Genomic DNA, 22,662 nt, shown 5'->3' with positions numbered 1-22,662 from the left:
ATGCAAATCATGCAGCATTATGGTGTGCAGGCTGCCACATTAATGCACTGTATCAGCCAGGCTGTGCATAAATGTCAATGTCACACCGTTTCCCACAGACAACAAACCGATTTGATTCCTACGTGCAGGGGGTGGGGTGACAGAAATAAATGCAACCGTTTGCTGAGGGAAAGCCCATGCAATGATGTCATGGGATACAGACTAGCGCCTCGACTACACCATGCCGAACTTCATTTGAAAATCTGTCAATTTAATATTAGCGCACTTGCCAGCAAAGCAAAGAGTCAGATGCAACACGACTCGGGATATTTTATTACATGCGACGATGACTGTAATTCGGCATTAATTCCATCGTCATTATGCGCTTGCTGAAATATTAACACACGTTTGGTTCAGCTGCAATCTCCCCTTATGAGAACATACTGTGATATTGTGACCCAGAGAAATAGGAGATTGTCTTTCCCGAAAAGGACGTTTGTATTGATCGGCTGTGTGCTGAATGAATAATTGAAGTCAAATGAATCGATTCAAGTATGTAATGTTGTCCTGCGATGTGTGTTCCCTCCCAGATAGGTACATGAACATGAAACCGACGGATTGTTAATGCAGTTTGGCGTGTGACCGGTTCGTATCACTTCTCTCGCCCAAAGCTCAGGCAGTAAGCAGCAGGGTTTACTCACATGAAGGAACACAACTGCGAGCCGGTCAGTTTCAGAGCGGTTCACCTGCTACATGACACACACATGAGGCCCACATCCTCCGGACACCGCTAACACCGCGGCTGTGACGGAGCCCTGCCGTGTCTGGCTCCACACGCCGAGGCAGATATGGAGGTTCAGCACCGCCGTGATGTTTCAGCCGGGGTTGGGGTGCTGCCGGGCACCGCTGCTCACTACCGAACCGCTGCTGTCAAGCTACAGCGGATCTAACGCGGCGTCTCCGGTCCCGACCTTCAGATTAAAGCTCGGACTTCGTAAACGTCAAAACACACGGTATGTTATTTAAGTGTCACCGCTGAGAACAAGTGTAGAATAACATGCTGTCTGTTTCACCGTGATAGGAATGTATAGAGCCAGTCAGTCTGAGCAGAAATGTTCTGAAAAGCGACCCATTATTGACATTAGCAGATTTTTTTAGGGCTCAAATAATTTCAAGCGTGACACATGGTATTCCAGAGCAGCTCACTTAAACAGGCATTTCTCCTCAAATAAGATTTTTTTCTGTGTGCTTTATTTTGAAGCTAAAAGTGTCTTTCTTCCGTTGTTGCTGCTAACTTCGCGCAGCTTCCTGTCCGGAGTGACTACAGTGAGATTTACAGGCTGTTTAAAGAGTCACAGCAGTGGTTTTTATGGCTTGTCACTGTTATTTGTCTCTATAATGAAGATTTTGTCAGTTTTAGATGTGACAGGGGAAAAAGCATCAGCAAATGACTACCTGGAGAACAAACTAGGCCGCTGTGCTGACATTTTACTAACATAAAAAAGTAAGGGTTTGAGATTTTTTTTTTTTTAAAAAAGGACTGATATTGGACTATGATTAAAATGTCCTCTGGTGGCAATGGCAGGTCACAACAATATTTTGTGTCTGCACTACAGGAGGCTGCAGTTTCAGGACCGCGGTTGTTGGACCTTTGTTTTTCTCGACAAACCTATAAAGTGAATTGAAAGATAGCTACAGTGTGCATAAATTACACCCAAATACTACATTTTGTGCAAGTATTTATAGTTTTAAAGGTGTATTCTAGTCAAAATATTATTTTCTGTCCAAGTACTTAGAGTTTTAAAAGTTTTATTCCATCCAGATAGTACTTTCTAACGATTGATTTACAGTTTGAAAGACTAATTTAACTCAAAATACTACTTACTGTCCAAGTAATCGTCGTTTAAAAGATTTATTCCACTTAAAAGATACTTATGTCAAGGTAATTACAGTTTTAAAGGTAAATTCAACCCAAGTGTTACTTTCTGTCCTGCAATTAAGCTTCATTGCTAAGAGTTGCCTGTGAAGCAAATTGTATAATTAGCATAATTAGGTAATTATCAGGTAAAATAACAATGGAGTCGTATGCAATGGCCTTTCTAAGCACCAGAGCTCAAACAGATATTTGAAAGTTTAGAAAAAGACAAGAAAGGCCCCTTCTGTCAAGCTATCTAGAACTGTGCTGTCCAGCTGAAGGCATTACAATTGTCTTTATGGTTGACAATTAAAAGCTGATTCATATTTAGGGTTTGCACCATGATTGCTGTCCATCTTGACCACAAATGTGGGTCCTCGCTTCAACAGATATTATTCCCATAATAATCCAATTCAGAGGGTGGCACCATTGCGAAAAACAAAGGCCTTAGAAATATGGTCCAGCAACTAAACAACAGTCCTGAAAATGCAGCGTCCTCTGCTGCAGACACACATTTCTCAGCCCCGATATGTTTCTTGTTGTCAGTTTTCTTTCCCAAAGCAACACATGACCCCGAACAGGAACAACTTCAAAGGAGAGAAAAAATAAAATGTGAACATTTCAATTAATCAAATCAAAGAACTTTGGGGGAGTGAGTTGAAATTCAATTGTTTCTACTCAGCATAAAAAATAATTGCTGCATGTGTGCGATGCCTTTTTCGTACAAAACATGAACCACAAATCCTAATTGATCCAGCATGGTGAAAGACTACAAGGACAGGTTTTCCCTCAGGATGGACGTGCGGGTTTTAACTGGTTTTGGAAACAGAAAATAAGATATGCTTATCCCTTTAAATAGCCAGAAGAGTTTTTGTTTGGTATCCAAAAGTGTCCTCTCCAATTTTATTGACGAGCACTTGATGTCATTTCATAATGATGAGAAACAAAACACAGTGGAGATTCAGCATGTGGTGGTGCCTTACTGCAACCACAGCTGCATCACAAACCCCCAGCCCTGTCTGTGTGAGCTGCTCTTTGCAGACTGTAAAGCAGCCAATGATAGATACAGCAGCCAAATCACTGGGAGATAAAGGCCTGGTATTGAAAAGCGAGGCTGACACTCAGAAGGCCGATGGGTGGGTGGGAGGGTGCAGGAGGGGGAAACCCAGGCAGGGAGGGAGGGTGCAGAGATGGCAGACAGTAGACTGGAACTGGGAGGATTTATAAATAGTGTCTGAAAAAAGACACTGTAACTCCAGCCGCTGGCCACTTTAAGTGAGCAGCTCAGGCCCACAAAGCCGTCTGCTGGCCTGGCAGGAGGCACAGGAAACGTCCGATCAGTGGAGAGGAGGTAGCTGAAAGACGGCTGGCTGGAGACAGCCGGGCAGTGGACCGTCATTGATGGCTGACTGAAAGCTTGCCAAAACTGAACAGCAGACAGGTGAATGTGACTGGCATCACAGAGACACAGCAGCACTTTGCAAAGCACTTTTTGCACAAATGTATGACAACAAGTGCACAATGAATGAAGGTAGAGACAATACAGAAGTAGAGTTTACCTCCTGATTTTTCAAAGCAGTACATTCATTCACCACCGCAGAGACCCAGGTTTAAACCCCAGCTCCTTTCAGATGTGCACTCTTTTGTTGTTAATCAGACACCTCAGCTTCCTGTCTGCATGAGCCCCCTCGTCACATGTCCATAAAAGTTGGACCGACAGTCTAACAAGGCTGAACCTAGTAACATTTCTGTATCGGTTCCAACATGGCACAAGTCTGAACTGCATGCTGTCATATAAACAGACAGCCACTCACAAGATCACATCACAACATGTTTCTAAATGTGTAAAGTGATTCGAGGAAGACTTCTTACACATTTCATATAAATACTGATCCAAAGACACGACAGAAAGCGACAGTTTGCAGCCAAAATCATCATTCACTTTGCTCTACAATTACACATCTATTTCAAGCTCTAATGTCCATAAAATAAAACCTGACTAGGATGAAAACAAATTAACAAGATACCCAAAAGATATTGTACTCGAGGTTTTGACAAAACATGAACAGGAGCTGAAGTTTACTTTGTTGCTTCCAGCTGTTTTATGAGTCTTTCCTCTGAGTTTAATAAATACCTGCAGCATCAAACGGCAACAGGATCCATATGAGCGTCTCCAAAGGTGACAGAGCTGGGCACATATATGCACATGGAACAATAGCAGTAGAAACGTCTTCATTACAAGACCGCTCAACATCTAACAGTAGTCACACTGTGTACTGTTCTTCACACCAGACACGCGAGCTGTCACGCAGTCACAGTTCATAAGCTATAGTTAAATGATTTCTTATGCAGCAGATTTGGAGTCAGTCTTTTATTTATTAGTGCATAATAAATCACTTGGTGCACAGTCTAATCCCGCCTGTATGACTAATGTGTGGTGCGTGCTGTGGCTCTCTCCGTCACTGTGGTGGCTCTGTCTGAATGAAGCTGTGAGGAACATTAACATAAAAGTGAATTAAATTCAGTGACGATGCAGTTACTTTAACGGATTGATGAAGCAGCACTGTTACATATCTCGTGTCTGAAAAGGGCTTATGGGAGCCTTGGGGGTGAGAAGCCAGAGAGGAATCAGGTCTTTGTTCGGGCACTGGTGACTCTTACTGCCTGAACTGTCTGCATTACCCCGTCTATCTAAATGTCCCTCTCAGGTCACATCTTCTGCCTCGAAATTACACAATTATTTATTGGTACAACAGTTACAGAGGTACAAAGTTGTCATGCCGCACTAGGGCAGGGCCCGAAACCTAGACTGTACATAAAATATGGATGAAGGCACCGTGACATCACCCACTGGTTTGTTTACTACTGGTATGAAGCTTCAAGTTTGGGATTTGGCCGTCATCCTCCTCCCTGTTTTAAAACCAGATGTGATAAGCGAGTGGTGGATCTGACTGAGAACTCAAGGACACTACATACTGTCATGTAGTAGCAGCCTGTCAATCACAAGGTAGTCCTGCCCTAAAATATACTCCGCTTTATCGTCTATTTTACTCTAAACGGGACCATAAGTTACAAAATGACCACCAAGCTGTACTCAAACAATCTTGAAACTAGTGATTGGGACTATAAACTCATTAGTAAGATGTTTACTGAGGTAACAGATCAAGGGAGATGTAGAGTAATTTTCTGATTGACTTCTTTACAAACTGAGTTCTTTTTGCAACCAGGGGTCGCCCCCTGCTGGCTGTTGCAAAGAAGGCACCTCTGCCTGAGCCTCACTTTTCAGATCTTAAGGCTACGTCCATGTTTTATACATGGTGTATGGCCAGAATTTAAGTCTTCATGTCTAATAGAAAAACAAAAAGACTCAAAGATCTGCATCAATAATTTTCCCTCTGTTTATGTGTGTGTAAAGCCAACTATAAACCAGGGAAACACTTGATCTCTGTGGGCTCAAAATCCAAGACGCTAAGTAGCCACTTTCCATTTCTTTGTGTTTTTAGAGAGCACTTTAATGGACCGTGGTGTCCACTGCACTTTATACATCCCTAATGATTTGACTGTTATCAGGCCATTAAATGACCAATTATCAATGCGTATCATTCTCATATATATATGGGACCACCTGCCCATTTTACCTGCCCAGTAAAATGATGTTTCAAAATAAAATGTAATGCTTGTGAGAGCAAAGAACATAGAACGTAATTTGCCCTATTTTCTTGGATACAGTTGGTTGAAGAACTGGATTGATAAAGATGTTGTGTAAGGTCATTCTGATAATATGTCTATGATGAAGAATTATGCGTTCCAGATAAATAATGATGTATCGATAATTCTGTATATGATTTAATGTATAGTGTACTGAATGACAATTTGTTTCTCTTCCTTATTTTGTAAAGTTAACGAGACGAGTTGTTATGTTTTGTTTTGATTTGTTTGTGGTTCTTGTGTGTATAAGTGAGATTGTGCGTATGTGTGTGGACCCCAGGAAGAATAGCCGATGCTTATGCTGGTGCTAATGGGGATCCTAACAAACAAGAAGCAAGAAATCTCCTCCACCTTTCAGTACGCTCAGTACTACAAGGTGGAGGTTCCTACTGGCCCATACATATGAGAATGGTTTGAACTGACAAAGGGCCATTTAATGGGCTGATGACATTGAAATCAGTTTCACATCCATGGCACTGTCCAGATGACAAGTTCCGTAAGATTTAGAAGACTAACTCTCATCTACCTCTCAAATAAGGGTCTAAGCCCCTCCCCCCCCCACACACCTTTCAGGTGTCAGAATGAGAATGTTTGACATTTTCTGTTACTTTCTGGCATCCACACCCACAGTGGCTGGCCAGGCATGTGGAGCTGAGAGAGGAGCCAGGCTTTGAACTTTATTCATCATTCTTCATCGTTCCACAAATATTTCATATTTCATGTGAATGTCAGAGTGCAGCACTATGAATGTCTTTGCAGGAGAGGCTCTCATCTCCACATTTAAAGTATATTGCATCCCCCAGCACTTAGAGAGTTGCACAAAGCAAAAGGATGAAACCCTTGGCCATCGTGTTTCAGCTGTGTTTCAAATGGAGAGTGAGGTTTAGACAATCCTGTATCATAAACTGACCATAACATTGTACATTGTCAGAATGTAGTCTTGACGTGTGGCTGCATACGAGAAACTAGTACGATTATTTAATTTGTACAAACTGTGAAATTTATAATTCCTTGATTTATCTGGGTTGGGCCTCCATAATAGCTCTGGTCCTTGAATTCACAGAGATAAGTGTCATTTTCAAGTCTTTGCAAGCCGATATGACAGATATGCCCAGTTTATCATGGGAGTGGTATAAGCAGTCTTCATCTGAACACAGCTCAGGAATGCATAATTGGTACGTTTCTAAACAACGGAAGGCTTTCATTAGTGGATCAGGAAGTCCACAGCAGCCAGCACGCCTGTGTGCTATACTTATCCACTGGTGGCAGGCAGCGTCAACAGTGAAAGGAGCTAAATAACGAGATGCTGTGACACTTCTCTGGTAGTGGAGCTGGCCAAGCGAAGGTACACTTACAGTTGTGTCTGCCAGGAGGAACACTTAGAACACACACACACACACACACATACACACATGCACACACAAATGCAAGCAGCTGAAAACTTTGCCTAGAGACGCAGTGGAATGAGATGCTCATAAAACATGCATAGTGTGAACTCCAGCGCCAGGTCCCAGCTGGGCACCATTCAGGCTCCAGGGTTCAACGGGTACTGCATTTTAAAGGCTCATACTGACAACAAGGGTCTTGTAACTGAGCTACAAACAGAAATAAATGGCAATCCACGCCTTTACTGAGTGCATTTAAATAAAAATACCTTTTCTATGCTGTAAACGCTGAGAAGTTCCTGTTTTCAATGTAATATTTCTTGTTTCAGAATAGAAACATAACTGAAAAAGACTCAATTTATTTTGCAGACGGGTTTACAGCTCATGCAGCAATGCAAAAGAAAACAGAATGCCTGCTTCTAAACCAGAAATAATTAAAAAGACAACCATAGAAAGAAAATCAAGTTGCCCTGCAGGTTACGAGACTATTTTTAAAGACATACATTGGCACAGTGTTGTGTATCGCCAAAGTGACACGCTGTTCCTTCCCCAGACTGCCTTGTGCTACTACACTTCCTCCACCCTAGCCAGGTTATAAAAAGAGAAAAATGCCTGGAGTTTACTGCTCTACAAACATCCACCTGTAAAATACAAGTGCCCTCTGCTCCACCTCCACCACCAGCCTGTAACAATCTGGCCCATTCATCCGCACAGGCCAGGCTGAAACTGGAACTTCAAGAAGGGAAATGCTTTTTTTTTTTTAAAGTCTTATTATTCATGGGACAAAAGGCTAGTGTGTTTTTATTAACACCAAGTTTTCGAAGAAGGAAGAACTGCCATTAAGGTTAGTGTTAGTACTTCTGAGCTACAACAGACAGAAAATAAAGCAGAGCACACAAATGCACGAGTAAAATATGAGCATAAATATGAGTATGTACAGTACCTGTGCACAGTCTGTAGTCCCCGGTGGAGACTCCTCCTCCCTGGGGCATCATGCTCTTCATCCTGAAGGCTTCCTCAGGGTGGTTGAAGCGAAAGAAGGCTGATTGGCCAAAACACAGCATACAGCCTGGAAAGCAGGACATATGTTGTTACATTCATTTTGTTCCACAAGAGTTTTTTTATTTTTTTTAAAACACCAATTTAAAGTTTGAGATTTACTGAGAGCATGCAGTAGAGGTCAATTTAGCCTAAAGTGGAAGAAATCTGGCTCGCTATGGCATCAGCACACTGCAGTTTCAGAGTGGTAATGCCCAGTCATGGCAATGTTTGAGTATTTTTACTTAATATGTGTTCTCCAGCATAGAACATCTCCAAGCGTATAGAACAAAAGGTACTCTTTTGCTTTCCGCCACTGCCAGCAACTGGCTACATACATTTTAATATTTAGTGTGCAGACATGAGAGTGGTATTAATCTTCTTACTCTCAGAGAAAAAGCAAATAACCACACTACCCCAAATGGCAAGAGAACAATCACCCAAAACCTGCACAGCAGCATCCAGGTTTAACAGAGACACAGCGGACTGCCATGGTACCCAGCAGAGAGGTAAGAAATGTGAATATCAAGCATGAGCGCTGTTCTGACAGCATCAGGGACAAAAGCAGAGTGCAAAGTGTTCAAACACAAACCAACAGCACAGAGAGGCCGTGCTGACTCACTGTTTACCATCATCAACACAAAGCATGAGGCCACACAGTCCCTTGTCACAACGTTAAACTAATGCCCGCTGACACTTGGAGCTGATGAATTTAGATGAGAAAAACTGCAGCCAGCGACGGAGACAAAGTGGAGAACTGATCTTTAAGAGGCATTAAAGTTTGGGAGACGTTTCTTATTTGCACAAAAACACACATATTTGCATTTAAAAAATTTTATTTATTTATTTATTTTTCCGGTCTGGGTTGCAAGACGAGAAGTGTAAATGATTTCAGTTAGTAAAATACTCCCACAATCAAATAACTCTGTCTTCTCTCACTAAAATGGAATCCCATCAGTTCAATCTAAACTGCCTCGCCCCGACATCCTACTTCTGCAGGAAATACAACCAATTAAGCAGATAAGATGCTCTAAAAATGCTGCTTCTGTGGATATTTAAGTCCACAGTAAACAAGCTGATGACAGAATGCTCTATTGAGGGACATCAAATGATCATTTTCACTGTTAACAAATGTCTTATTGTGTATTTAGTTTGCCAGATGTTAATTAACTGGGGCAATCGTATCAAACTTTAGAGCCTTTAAGATTTCTAAATACATTTCAACATATGGTTGTTTGTTTGGTATTATCAGGCTAACTGTAATGTACATTTACATTTTTTGTTGTGTGCACTTTAAAGCTAATCATAAATTGTACAACATCAAATAACTTGTTGCAATGACAAGAAGAAAAAAAAAGAGTCAAAGAGCCACAGACTGTCACATGACTGTCACTCAAAGAGGCCACACCTCTATTTTTGGTAACTTTGCTGATTCATATATATTAAATGGCTGAGCTACAAAAAAAAAAAAACATCCCCATTCAGGTTTAGTGAGCAGAGCATGTAGCCATAAAACACCAAAACCGTAACATGTTTATTTCTGCTGTAACGTTGGGCATTTTAACACTGGGGTCTGTGGGGACGGACTGGCTTTGAGAGCCTGTTTCAAGTGGCCATTTGAGGAACTGCAGTTTTTGGAAATTATTTTTAGCTCTGGATGTTGCTGCTTGGTGGTTACGCAACTGAGCAAATAAAAACATGTTTTGCTGTTTACAGCTTCTTACTGGTGCCCAAAGTGGCAAGAATAATAATAACAATTTGTTATAGCATGTTTAAGTTGCCCAAGTTGCATTTTCTGTCATCAGTTAAAACTAACCCTGCTGCTCCTCACACTGATCAGGCCTCGACTCACTTACATGACACAGCTCAAAGCAACAAACACAAAGGGTCTCTATGGTAATATCAGTCACATCCACTTACTATCTGGTCTGAAATGTCACAGCGCATAATGCACATAACTAATTCAGTCCTTTCATGTGCCAGGAGCTCGATAACAGATAAGCAATCGCTTGTTTATGGCTTTCTCAATATAGCTCCATTGTGTCTGGCTGAGATTACAAGGGAAAAGGTCTTCCGGTCCGGCCAGAGATAAGATCCCTGCCTGCCGTCATGAGGCCTGAGGTAAAGACGGAAACTTCTCCATCACGCAGGAGGGTTGGGGTGATGTACAACAGAGCCAGATGCCCTTTTATTATGGACAGACATCCACTGACAGCCTGGGAAGAAAACACCTGATTGCATCACAAACTGTGGGCAAAGACAAAACGGATGGAAAACAGGTGTTTGTTGGACCAGTGGTGTGAACGTGCAGCCCAGCAGCGACAGAAGAACAAAATGACGATGAGATGCCACTGCAGATGTAACACGCTAGTTTTGACTTGAATATATTTCTTGGTATTTATTTTATCTTGTATGTAGTTGACACAAAATATTTCAGTCAATAAATGTATCCGTCTATACCTTCATGATCCATACCAGCTGACCCTCTGCAGACCTGGGCAAGTGGTTGACAGAATGACCGTTTATTACCGTTTAAAAGTCACCATTTAACCTAAAATGCACTTCTTAGGACAGGCGGAGGTAACTAATACATACACAGGGAAAACACGCGGTACTATGAAACAAGTTTTGATGAGATACGTTCATTAATGCAACACACAAAAACGTGCAAATGATCCTGTCCTATGTCTGTACAACAGGTAACTGAGAGACATCAACATGAACAACTCCCTCACCTGACTGCTCATAAGCATTTCTACAACACCTACTTTTGATAAAGTTGGCAAAACAACAACAAAAAAAAAATACAAAAAGCATCTAAAGGCTTCGAGTTGTATTCCACCCAAACATGGAAACAGGTCTCGGCATGGCCAGTCTATGTAAGAATCCTCACTAACTGCTTGGTTGCAGACTTGAATCCCATTGTAAAAACTTCTATCCAAAAAGCCTTGATGCTTGTGTTATTAAGTGCCGTGCCAGTGCCAAACACCACTGTAACTGATCTTTATATTGGTACAATAAAACCTGCATGCCTTCGTGATCAGTCGACATGCAAGAGTTTGCTTGTTTGCATTATTTCTTTTCCACCATAAGCATCTCTATGAAGTGGTTGCAGAGGCTGGTTTTGAAAAATTTCCATCAGCATTCCCTTCAGCGGTTACAACACCGTCCTCTGCATAACTTTGGTCGGTATTTTCCACAGTTCGTACTGTTTCTGTCGATATTTGGAAGTCTCATCAGCAGGAAAATGAGCGCACCATCGGTCTGGTCGTGAAAGAGAAAAACAAAAAAACATGCTGAATAGGACATTTGGAAGCAGTCATCAGGATGTTAATACCGCGGTCTGCAGAGCCACGTCAGCCCTGCCACCGTGTCTTCATGCTCTCCGCTTCGGCAGTCATTCGACTCCTTCACCTATCTCCTGTTTCCCCTGGATTGTGCCAGCAGCGCTCTCCTGCCTCCACCTCCCTGAGTCACAGCACACGCTCCTACCCCTGACTTGCACTAACATGATCTCCCTGCCGAACATCAATTCAGGCACTTCCAAAGAAAATACTGCTTAAAAGAACGTAGCTTGAAGCGGCATGTATCTGACACTGTCATGACAAACTCATCGCTCACTCTGAGAGCTGGAGGGGTTTGGCGACGGCTCTGTGGCACGCTGCGTCATTTCTACTCAGCAGTTCTGTCAAACAGTGAACGTGTCTGTTGGAGGGTCTGGAAAAAACACTGATGACGAAGGTGAACAACTGCACCTGCAATAACAGTGTTTGTTGTGATGGACTTGCTGCCAATATGGACCTGACATTAGGATCGAATGACGACCATGTATCAGCTAATGTAACGTTGTTTGGTTGTATATCCATTATTGATGCTGTAAAAGCGCAAACCTTAGAATAAATGATAGTATTTCACATTAACATGCAGACATGTTTTTATGTCCCCACCCTTGGCTATGCTAACTAGCAAATGTTAGCATAGCTACATGCTAAAACTTAAGATTGTGACCATGGTAAACATTATACCTACTTAAAAAGTAGCATATTACTATTAGCATTGTTAGCATGCTGTTAGCATTTAGCTTAAAACACCACAGTGTCAGCCTCACAAAGCTGCTAGCATACCGCTCCCTTTTGAGTTCTCATTAGTTAAGCAGCGGCTATTTTCATAGTTAGTAGCAGTAAATGAATTACAGAATGTCTAAGTTACGCATAAAATTAACACAACTCTACATATAGAAAACTAAAATTTAAATCATTAAATTTGTAAGATTTAAGTTACAGCATAATTTGTTTTCAATCAAACACTGGACAACAAATAGCACTTATCTTCAGTGATTCTTCACTGTGTAAAATGTAATTTGACTAGGTAGAAATGTAGTGGAAAAAGGTGAGATGACAACATCATGTGTTGCTTTTTTGCACAACATAAAGTCCAAAACACAAGTTTACTAAAAGCAGCAAGTTAGCATGCAAACATGTTCCAATTACGATTAAGTATGCATTCAAATAGTAGCAGAAATAGTTATTAAACAGTTGTCAAATGTGCTTAATGTGTAGAGTACATACTTTGTAAGAGCAACTTTAGTGCATACTGAAATGAAAAAAAGAAAAGAATGGGATGTGGAGCGCCGGGTAACATGGTAGCGACTTTAGCATGTTAGCACTGACATTGCAAGCATGTTAGCAAGCAGCTGTTAGCATCTCACTGTTGGCACGTCGGTACACTTGGTCTTGTTTTCTGACACACATATGGTTATCTGTAAATTGGAATAACACATTTAATATGTTTCACCACTTTTAGCATGCAGTGCTCACAACATGCTTAAACCGCTACACTCAAGACTTCTGAGGAGACGTCACCGTTGCCGCCTCCAGCTAAAGTTGAAATCCCCAACTTATTCACGGCGGCTGTTGCTCTGGGAAGCAGCACGCATGCGAGTGAGACCAGAAGAAGAAACCGCCGTACACCGAGTAGCCGTGAGTAGATCGCACCCAGCACAGACAGCATGCTTCAGCGCGGTGTTGCTGCGTGTATCCGCACACATGCAGGCCACAGCGGTGCAGAAGCCGCCAGAGGCTGATGGATGAGGGAGGACGTTTCTCCTGCTCTCCCCGGGTCTCAGCACAAACTGCTGCTGGCAGCTGACAGTCACTCTGCTGCCCCCCCAGGGAGCCTGACCCTGCACCTCAGCACTAGCAGCCCCCCCATGTGTGTGTGTGTGTGTGTGTGTGTGTTTCTGTGGTCGCTGACAGTACAGAGGCCACCAGGGATCAGCACGTGATGACTCAGCAAATCGGAGAGAACACATGGTTGGTACACACAGAAACACATGCTCATTCAGAGACGGTGGCGAGCGTGTACCACTCGACACTGTGGTACAGCATTGTCCTACAAGATAACAGGATGTAGTGGAAGCTAACACTACTCACAGCATTTCACCCATTTTACTGCACTAGATAGATTTCCCACATTTTAGATGCTAGAAGTGCCCATACAGGAGTTAACTGACTAGTTTTTATGTGACGGAAAACATGATTCTTCTTTCTTACAGTTCAGAGAAAATGATCTCGACATTCTGCAATCAGACTACTAAAAAACATCCACTCCCACTTGACCGCAAATCAATTTGCAAGCTCTATTAATTTGATGACTATGGAACACTCTTTCCTTCAGCAGTAAATGCAGACTGTCTAAAACCATGTTTATGGGCACACAAGATGCATTAGTGCACACTGACTATAGACACACCAAACATCAAGAGGTACTGGCAGGTAGTTAAACATTTTTTCATCCCATTTATGGTGACTATTTCTGAGCAATGGCCTTTAGATTCAATCATTTCCACTCTAATACAGCAGTCACATCCACTGCTAGTGGCAGAGTGCACCAGTGGATTCAAATTGCCTTTTTACAACTGAGGAAGCTGCAGGAGACAATCCTCTAATTATTGTCCTCAATTTCACATCATTGATATCAGCCACAAAGGATATACACACAGGACAAGATCACCAGCAATGTGCGACCAGAGATCATGGAACACAACAGGCAAAATAACTGTTGTCGAAACAACAAGAGTAGGTAGTGAGTTACATGAATCTGAGCTTTGAGACAACCAGTGGTAGCAAGACGTGACACCACCACTGAGTTCCCCAAACATTTACCAAAAGGAAACAACATCCATCACTTCCACCACATCAAACAGAAGAGCAGCTCATCATTGTGATCTCCAGAAACCTGATTTGTGCAACTGGACTCACATATATCATCGAATTTTTTGAAAAAGTTACAGCTTTGAGTTATAAACTGCACTACGTGTTGAAATAAAAGGGTGAACTGTTGCAGCAGAAGATGGCGAGTCTCACTTGTTAACATTTGGGGTGTGAAATATACAGCGGGGTTACCTAGGCAACCAGAGCTTGGATTGTTCATTAACAACCAACTGTCAGCTTTAAAGACATAGTTTTTATATAGTTTTATATGTGGACAGACGTTCTCTTTCCTCGCGCCCTATAAGAGCTGTATTATGTTCCTGCTAGTGCATCTTTGTGCTGCTGTTTTAAATTCAAGCCGTCAACAAATCAACCACAACTGAAATCTTACGGAACGCAACTTTAAAGTAGAGTTAATGAGGTTCTATTCTTAACCCTGCTATGTTCAGTTCCTTTATGATCTCCAATCCTAAAATATATCGCACCACTTAACATTGTTGAACTTTACAGAGACCTGCACATCATGACATTTTCAAGGGAAACCATTAATAATATGGAGACTCTGACATTTAAAGGACCTTGTTTTTTTTTTTTTACATTTATGACTGAATCACAAATCAAAGCTGATGTGATATTTTCCTAATCGATCCATCTGCTTTAGGTTTTCGATGAAATGCCGTCGAGAAAGTCCATTACTGGCAGTCTCTTGGTGCCAATTAGCACTCATCAATCCGGCCGTTACAACACCGCACAGCTACTTATCATGATGGATCCTTCCTCTGCGAGGAGACGCACTTCAGGGAGCATCAGACGACACAGACCCACAAGATAAGAGTAGATTTATGGTTCAGTGAGACGCCGAGCAGTTATCCAGGTCCTTGGAATGGGACAGGATACGGAGATGCTCTAAACAGGCCATGTATCATACTCAGTGGGGAAAAGGTGGGGAGGGCTACCGTCATAAATCATGCAGATATTCATTACAGAGCACCCACACAGTGTTGACACAGAGAAACTGCTGTGCTTCATTTTGCAATTACAGGAATGAAAGGTAATTTAATAGAAGCACTTGGTGTAAAATCAATAAACCGGGAATGACAGATGGTCTGCTGGGACATTCTGAACTTTAACATTTAAGATCACCGAGTGAAATCTTCCAGAAGGAGCAAACAAGACAGCAGCTTATCCACAGCTCATCTGTGCTATCGCTTCATGGAAGGAGTTTCTGGACTCCCGCCTCCACCCAGACGACATGGGGTTTCCCACCTCCAGCCCCGAACACATCTGCTCCAGACATGCCTCCCTCATATTAACCAGAGCGCTGGGTGGGTCGGTTAATGAGACCAGAGAGATGTCGAGCCCAAACCACACAGAGAAATCCACCACTCCTCCAACCGCTGAGCCCTTTATTTAGACTAGAGAGGCTTCAAGTGAAAGATATTTGGGATGGGTCTGTTTTTCTGGCACATGTGCGGGTTGCTCAACACACTGATGTCTTCATCTTCATGACAACTGTTTCACAGGACTTCACCTACAGCGGCCACATCCGGAGACGATCTGGTTAGCAGTGAGTTACGGTGGTGACATAATACACTGCACAACCACAACACCAAGAAACATTCTTTCAAAAAAAAAAGGTCGTTCACCTCACTTCACGATAAGGTTTCTGATAGCCTTTCACCCGCACATCTCCCTAGGTGGCCTGGGAGGACTCCCTACGGTGATCCATCATCATGGGTCCTAATCAGCTGGGTGACAGGGAGGATGAACTGAGGGGTGCTGGAGGGTGAACTCTCTGGGGATCACCTTTCCCCACAGCAGACAGGGTGGTCCCTTTGACATTTGGATATGAAGTTGCAAAACTTGCAATCAGTTCAAAACCTTGGTTCCAATGAAGAACGTCAGCAGGACATTTTAGGGTAAATGAAGGACAAATGTTGATTCTAAACTCTGGGTTTGATTGAGCTTCAACACCAATGAGTGGGTTATTTAGGCAAATTAAGCTCTGCGGGTTTAAGATTTCTCTGCAACAATTTTATAATGAAACAGTCAGTTTGAATTTCTGGAACATTCGGGCATGAAACTCGTCTTTCTGCAAGCTTACACAGCACCGAAGTTCCCTCATGAACCAAAACACTAGGATGAAATGAGTAACACTGACTATTGCATGACAATGTCACTTGCAGGTCTGGCATATATTAAACGCTATGTGAACAGTTTTAGTGTTTAAGCAGGAGAAACAAGCATGTTTGAAGACCTGCAGCCTAATCTCCATGGCCAGACGATTGGATCGGAGCATCTCTGAATCAGCAAGACTTGTGAGGTGCTGCTAAAAGGGGAACAGGGAGGGTTGAACCATAAACTGGCAACAGGGTGTTGAAGGATGAGCTGGAACAAGTCTGATCCATGGCAGCTCCACCTCGTAACCCTGAGGACTTACACAATCTGTAACTAGTGCCAGTTACCACAGAGCACCTTCAGGGGACTCAGTAAGTCTGAGCTGTTTGGCAGCTCGCAACGGGTCGACAGCATGTTAGGCAGACAGGACGATATCGTTTTGGCTCATCAGCCTGCTCACACTGTATACAAGTGACGTGGCTAAAGTGTCAGCAAACAATACTTTCTTTTATTTTTACACATAGCAGAGAGGAGAATCAGAAGCAGGAGTGTTTTTCAAAAAGGTCTGAAAACACAACCAGCTAAAAGATACTAAAACGCTTCATAAAGCTGCAGAACAGATGAGAATTCTCAGTGGGTTCATCACTAGAAGCCACCGCTTTAATATAAAAATCTAGTCAGTTGATAGATTTCTGTATGAAGATATTGTTAATGCAGCTTTAAAATAGGGCCCGACCGCGATGGATTTTTTGAAGCCGATACCGATATTTGGCAAAAAAATAAAAAATCCGATAACCGATTAATTGGCCGATTAATTTAAAAAATATAAAGTGAATAAAACAGCTTCTTTTTTGGTCCCTTAATGCTACAAAAACACAGATATGAATCACAGGGAGAACATTTTCCTGCTTTACACTTTGTCCTTTAGTGTTTGTTTAACTTTACAACAGAGAGGAGTTTTCAACAAAAACAAGCAACAAAGCATTAAACATAATATGCATCAGTAAAAAAAAATTCAAAAAGTTTCCAAACAAGTATGTCTGTAATGTGGGGTACTTTATTTTAAATGTGCATGTTTCTTTCTGGGCTGCAGGGTGGCTCGGTGGTTAGCACTGTTGCCTCGCAGCTAGAAGGTCGGCGGTTCACGTCTCGGTGAGGACACCCGGAATCTTTCTGCGTGGAGTTTGCATGTTCTCCCCGTGCAGCGTGGGTTCTCTCCGGGTTCTCCAGCTTCCTCCCACAGTCCAAAAACATGTTGAGGTTAATTGGTGATTCTAAATTGTCCGTAGGTGTGAATGTGAGTGTGCTTGGTTGTCTGTCTCTAAGTGTAGCCCTGTGATAGACTGGTGACCTGTCCAGGGTGTCTCCTGCCTTCACCCTGAGTCAGCTGGGATAGACTCCAGCCCCCCACGACCCTAGTGAGGATTAAGCGGTGTATAGATAATGATGGATGGATATTTCTTTCTATGGACCATTGCATGCATCAATATAGCCACCAGTTGTACTGATTTATAAATCAGTCGGGCTCTACTTCAAAGTTTGCTCTAAAAGTTTCAAACTGAAAATTAAGTTATTGGTAAAAATTATATAATAACGTACAGTATTGAACAGAACATCTGATCAAAAGAAGACAAACTAGCGGACCGCGACGTACTCAAATGAACATGTATCCGTATCATGTGCTGCGGCGTCTGTCCGTCCTGCTGTTGCTGCCTCTGTTGACAGCCCCATAAAAGCAACAGCACACATCTTTACTACATTATTCTAGACATCCATCAAGCTGTTTTTAAAGTCCCGCTGAAGAGAAGCATTCCTCCTCTAACTTTATTAGCTACTTTTCCGTGGTATTACGTGCACAACTATTTCGCAATAAACGTAAAAGAATCTGCAAAATTAGTTGTACTCCTCAGTCCCATTACTTTTAGTGTCTGAAAAGGCAAAAATCTGGTTTCTATCTCATGGTTACCACATGCAGCACCAGGCGCCATAAATAAAAAATTCCAACCAATAAAACTTCTGTTTCAGTTCTAGCTGCATTTCTTTCTCCAGCTACATTCTGGGTCATACATTTGAATAATATCTCCCATCCCACAGTATGCAGAACTTAAAGGGGTTCTGCACTGATGTGTTATTGTACTTTTCTTACTAAATGTGGACCTGATATCTTAACCTAAGCCATAGAACTGCCTTCACTTGTAGACGTTGATCAAACAAAGTTGGTTAAGGGTAGAAATAGCATTGCTCACAACATTAGGAAGCTTCTGAATCCCATCCAGGGCTCAGAATCTCTAATAAACTTGCTTGATGCTCACCAAATCACTGAATGGACTGACAATAAACAGAAATCTCCTACTGCAGTGGTCATTACAACTAATAACTGATCAGATTCAGATACTGATATTTGATCTTTTTGACTATAAAATTGTTTTCTCACCATCAGAAAAGAATTTTAGTGAATGCAAATCCTCTAAAATTACACGTATTGGTCTTGTGCGTGTTTTGTTGGGGAGGCTCGTTGAACGTATTCGGCTCGTGAAGACAATGGTTTGACCAAAGCTGTTATATCTACTTCATGTTAGGCTGAACGATTAATCTGCAAAGGCTACAACTCAGAATACACTCATGTTACACAGCAGCACATCTCAAGTGTTTTAATAAACTGTCGGTGCTTTTACAAATTAATGCATAATATTCATCCATCCATCATCTATACACCGCTAGTCTGCACCAGGGTTACGGGGGGCTGGAGTCTATCCCAGCTGACTCAGGGTGAAGGCAGGGGACACCCTGGACAGGTCACCAGTCTATCACAGGGCTACACTTAGAGACAGACAACCAAGCACACTCACATTCACACCTACGGACAATTTAGAATCACCAATTAACCTCAACATGTTTCTGGACTGTGGGAGGAAGCCGGAGAACCCGGAGAGAACCCACGCTGCACGGGGAGAACATGGAGGCTCCACGCAGAAGATCCCGGTGTCCTCACTGGGATGTGAACCGCCGACCTTCTAGCTGCGAGGCGACGGTGCTAACCACTGAGCCACCTTGCATCAAGTCGCACAAAAAAACTGCAATCACATATTTTCCCTTTTATTTATAAGCAGAAAGAAAAGGAGACCAGAGGCCTTCGTTTTTGACTCAGCGCCTTCATATCTGTCAAATACCACTTTCTCTCAAAAACACATTTCTCTGGAGCTTTAAATACCTCGCTACAGTCTAATAAACTGCATGCTTGAACATAATTTTATGTCAATTCCACTCTTTTATTAGTGTTGTTCCTCATCAGGAAACAATGGCTGTACTGCACTATTTAAAGCTGCCACTGTAGTAAAACAGGCACGCAAATAACTTTGGGACAGAATTCCTGGATTGTGATCTGAAGGTTGCGACTGCAAATAGCTCACATATTCTTCACTCACAAACGCAGCGCTGAACTGGATCCTTCTGAGGCCGACCAGATCCCAACAAACCAAACGTGGAGTAAAGAGCGTGTTTGTGTGGGACACGTTAGCAGCGCCGGGAGGCCGTCTATCATTTCGATACGACGTCTAACAGTGGAAAACGGCACATCTCTTTTTGAGCCACGTTTCATGTGCCGTGTTGTTTCCCGTCATATTCTCAGCCATGTGAAATGGAAAAACAACCAGCAGAAATGGCGAAAAAACGTTCTACCGACGTCACCCAGTAATAAGTAGTTTCTCAGTTTTTGTTGTCGCTGCATTTCCTTTCCTTTGTGGTAGTGTCCCTGATGTTCCACCGAAATCTGCATAACTGGTGACTTTGCGGTGACTCGCGATTCTGCCAGGCAGCAAAAACCAGTGGGAGGTTAACCTGCACTTTATCAAACATCCAACCCAGGCCCACGATGGCAGCCTTCCCTACATTTCTTCACAGCCTCTGGATAGAAGACAGGCTTCAGAAAAGCATCTGTCCTGCAGCGCTGATTTTTGGAAGCTCAAACAAAATGCACAACCCATCTCATCTCATCAAACCCACATAAAGCAGGATAGCTGGTCACCCTCATCCAACTTCAAATAACAAACCTCATTCACTTCAATCAACCAGTCATCAGCAGTGATTTGGATCAGCTACAGTTTGGTTTCATGAGCAGCAGTAATCTATCAGCTCCACATCTGGCACGACCACGTTGGCTTCAGTGTTTTAAAACACACCGGTATCTCTCTTCTTCTTCTTCTCCTTTCATCCCTCCTCCAGAAGAACCCTCTGACCCGGCATAAGCATGTCAGGATTCTTCCAACAGCCAGCGGTTCGCAAACATCTCTGGATTACTTCTCTCCGAGGCTGAGCTCAGCAAAACAAGCTGCGGTAGAAACTGAGATCTAATCGAGGGCTGTGCTTCGAACGCTTTCCAACGGGAAAATATGACACATCGCCACTTTTCAGAACTGCAAATACATGAAGCCACGGCGGAAAGGAAAGGACGGGCGTCGACGAGAGGAGGGGGATGAGGAGGTGTGCAGGTGTGTGACAACCCTCCAGTTAATCAGTTAGATTGATTCCCTGAGCGCTGTGAGGGAGAACAATTCCTCCTCCGGCCCTCCAGCAGCGGTTGGTCTAATCACTGGCTTCATCACAGTGAGTGCACTCTGAGTATTACTGCAAGAACAGCATCTTTGAGCCGCGCTTTGTCCTCCAGAGCAGCACGACTCCTACCCAGAAAACAACCACATGCAAACAAGGAATGTGCTTTAAAAGTGCTGCATCGGGCAATTTGCGGGGTGTCATTTATTACGTCACATCGCAAAAGCCCTTCATCTGCATAGAGCTGTCCATATGACACAACGTAAAGATCCTCACCACCTTCCCACAAGGACAACATCACCCCATTCTCTAATAAAACCGCAGCAACAGCCCTAAGTGGATTATAGAGCACATGATGTAAAAAAGGTAGAAATTGAGTCAAGGTGGCAATCTATATATAGCATCTGTCAGCAAAACTAAAAACAAATGGTCCTTTTACAATGTCAAACACAGCAGCATGTAATTCTTAAAGGTTTCTTATTTTTAAAAATGCCAAATTCCATTTATAGTAACATAAAATCTAAATAAGACGTCGGTAACAACGTTTAAATTCACTTTTTGCACAGGAAAAGACTCATTCAAGCTGTACTGACCCGTTAGAATTCACTTTGAAAACATAGTTTGTGGATCAATTCCATTGAAACAAGCAAGATTAGTTTTTGATTTTGACACCGTGGCAGCCTCAGCCACCGTTAAATGCTCAACATTGTCTATTCATCAGCCAGTTATTCAAACAATCAATTACTGCTTGTCAATAAAATGTCAAAAAAAAAGCTGAAAAATGAGAACATCAGCTGAATTGTTGGAACTCTACAACATCCATCCATCATTTATACACCGCCCAATCCCCACTAGGGTCATGGGGGGCTGGAGTCTATCCCAGCTGACTCAGGGTGAAGGCAGGTTCAGGTCACCAGTCTATCACAGGGCCACACTTAGAGACAGACAACCAAGCACACTCACATTCACACCTACGGACAATTTAGAATCACCAATTAACCTCAACATGTTTCTGGACTGTGGGAGGAAGCCGGAGAACCCGGAGGGAACCCACGCTGCACGGAGAGAACATGCAAACTCCACGCAGAAAGATCCCGGTGCCCCCACCAGGTGAACCGGCGACCTTCTTGCTGCGAGGCAACGATGCTAACCACTGAGCCACCTTGCAGCCCTACTCTACAACATAAAACTGCAAAGGTTTGTGCATTAAAATCTGGAACCAGAACCTATTTCATGTTTTGCTTAAGAACTGATTTAATCATCAGTCTGTTGCATGTTAAATAACTGTCAATCAAATCAATGAACTGACGAATGTTTTCAGCACTAAACTCCATTAACTCCAACAACTAGGGCTGGATATGAAACCTGTTCTGTTTCATATTAAACACACATCATCAGCAAATTTATATAATAAATGAACTGATTTCATACCTTTAGTGTATCATTTGGAGCTGATGCTTTCATTTAGGCACATTTCCTGTATTCGGTGAAGATCACTGCTAAAACCTTTGGCACTATTGTTAAAGAAATACGAACATCTTCATTAAAGCATTTATCTGCCAAACCCGACCTCGAGCTGCGACTCTTCTGCAAGTCTTGAAATGAATTCAACAAATAAGCATTTTTTTTTTTGTAAGGATACAAAAAAAGGAACAATGAAACTTGAAATAGATGGAACCTGTAATGTGAAGTAAAATAACATTTATTAGAACTATTGACCTCATACCAGAGCTGACAGCAGTAATCACTGTAAAGCCGG

At 42.5% G+C, this 22,662-nt stretch overlaps 1 protein-coding gene across 6 annotated transcripts in view; it reads right to left on the bottom strand.

The window, feature by feature from the left end:
* The window catches only part of phldb1b (pleckstrin homology-like domain, family B, member 1b), a 104,816-nt gene that overhangs the window by 60,743 nt on the left and 21,411 nt on the right, over positions 1–22,662 (bottom strand). For all 6 annotated transcript variants that reach the window (XM_008296894.1, XM_008296895.1, XM_008296898.1 and 3 more), the window contains one exon: positions 7,931–8,056. In XM_008296894.1, coding sequence (XP_008295116.1) covers positions 7,931–8,056 — 126 coding nt within the window. The remainder of the gene's footprint in view (positions 1–7,930; positions 8,057–22,662) is intronic.

This window comes from Stegastes partitus, unplaced genomic scaffold (genome assembly GCF_000690725.1).
Source record: "Stegastes partitus isolate 25-593 unplaced genomic scaffold, Stegastes_partitus-1.0.2 Scaffold1162, whole genome shotgun sequence".
Classification (NCBI taxonomy): Eukaryota; Metazoa; Chordata; class Actinopteri; family Pomacentridae; genus Stegastes; species Stegastes partitus.
The sequence above is the reverse complement of the archived record's forward strand: the minus strand, read 5'-3'. Positions and strand labels throughout refer to the sequence as shown.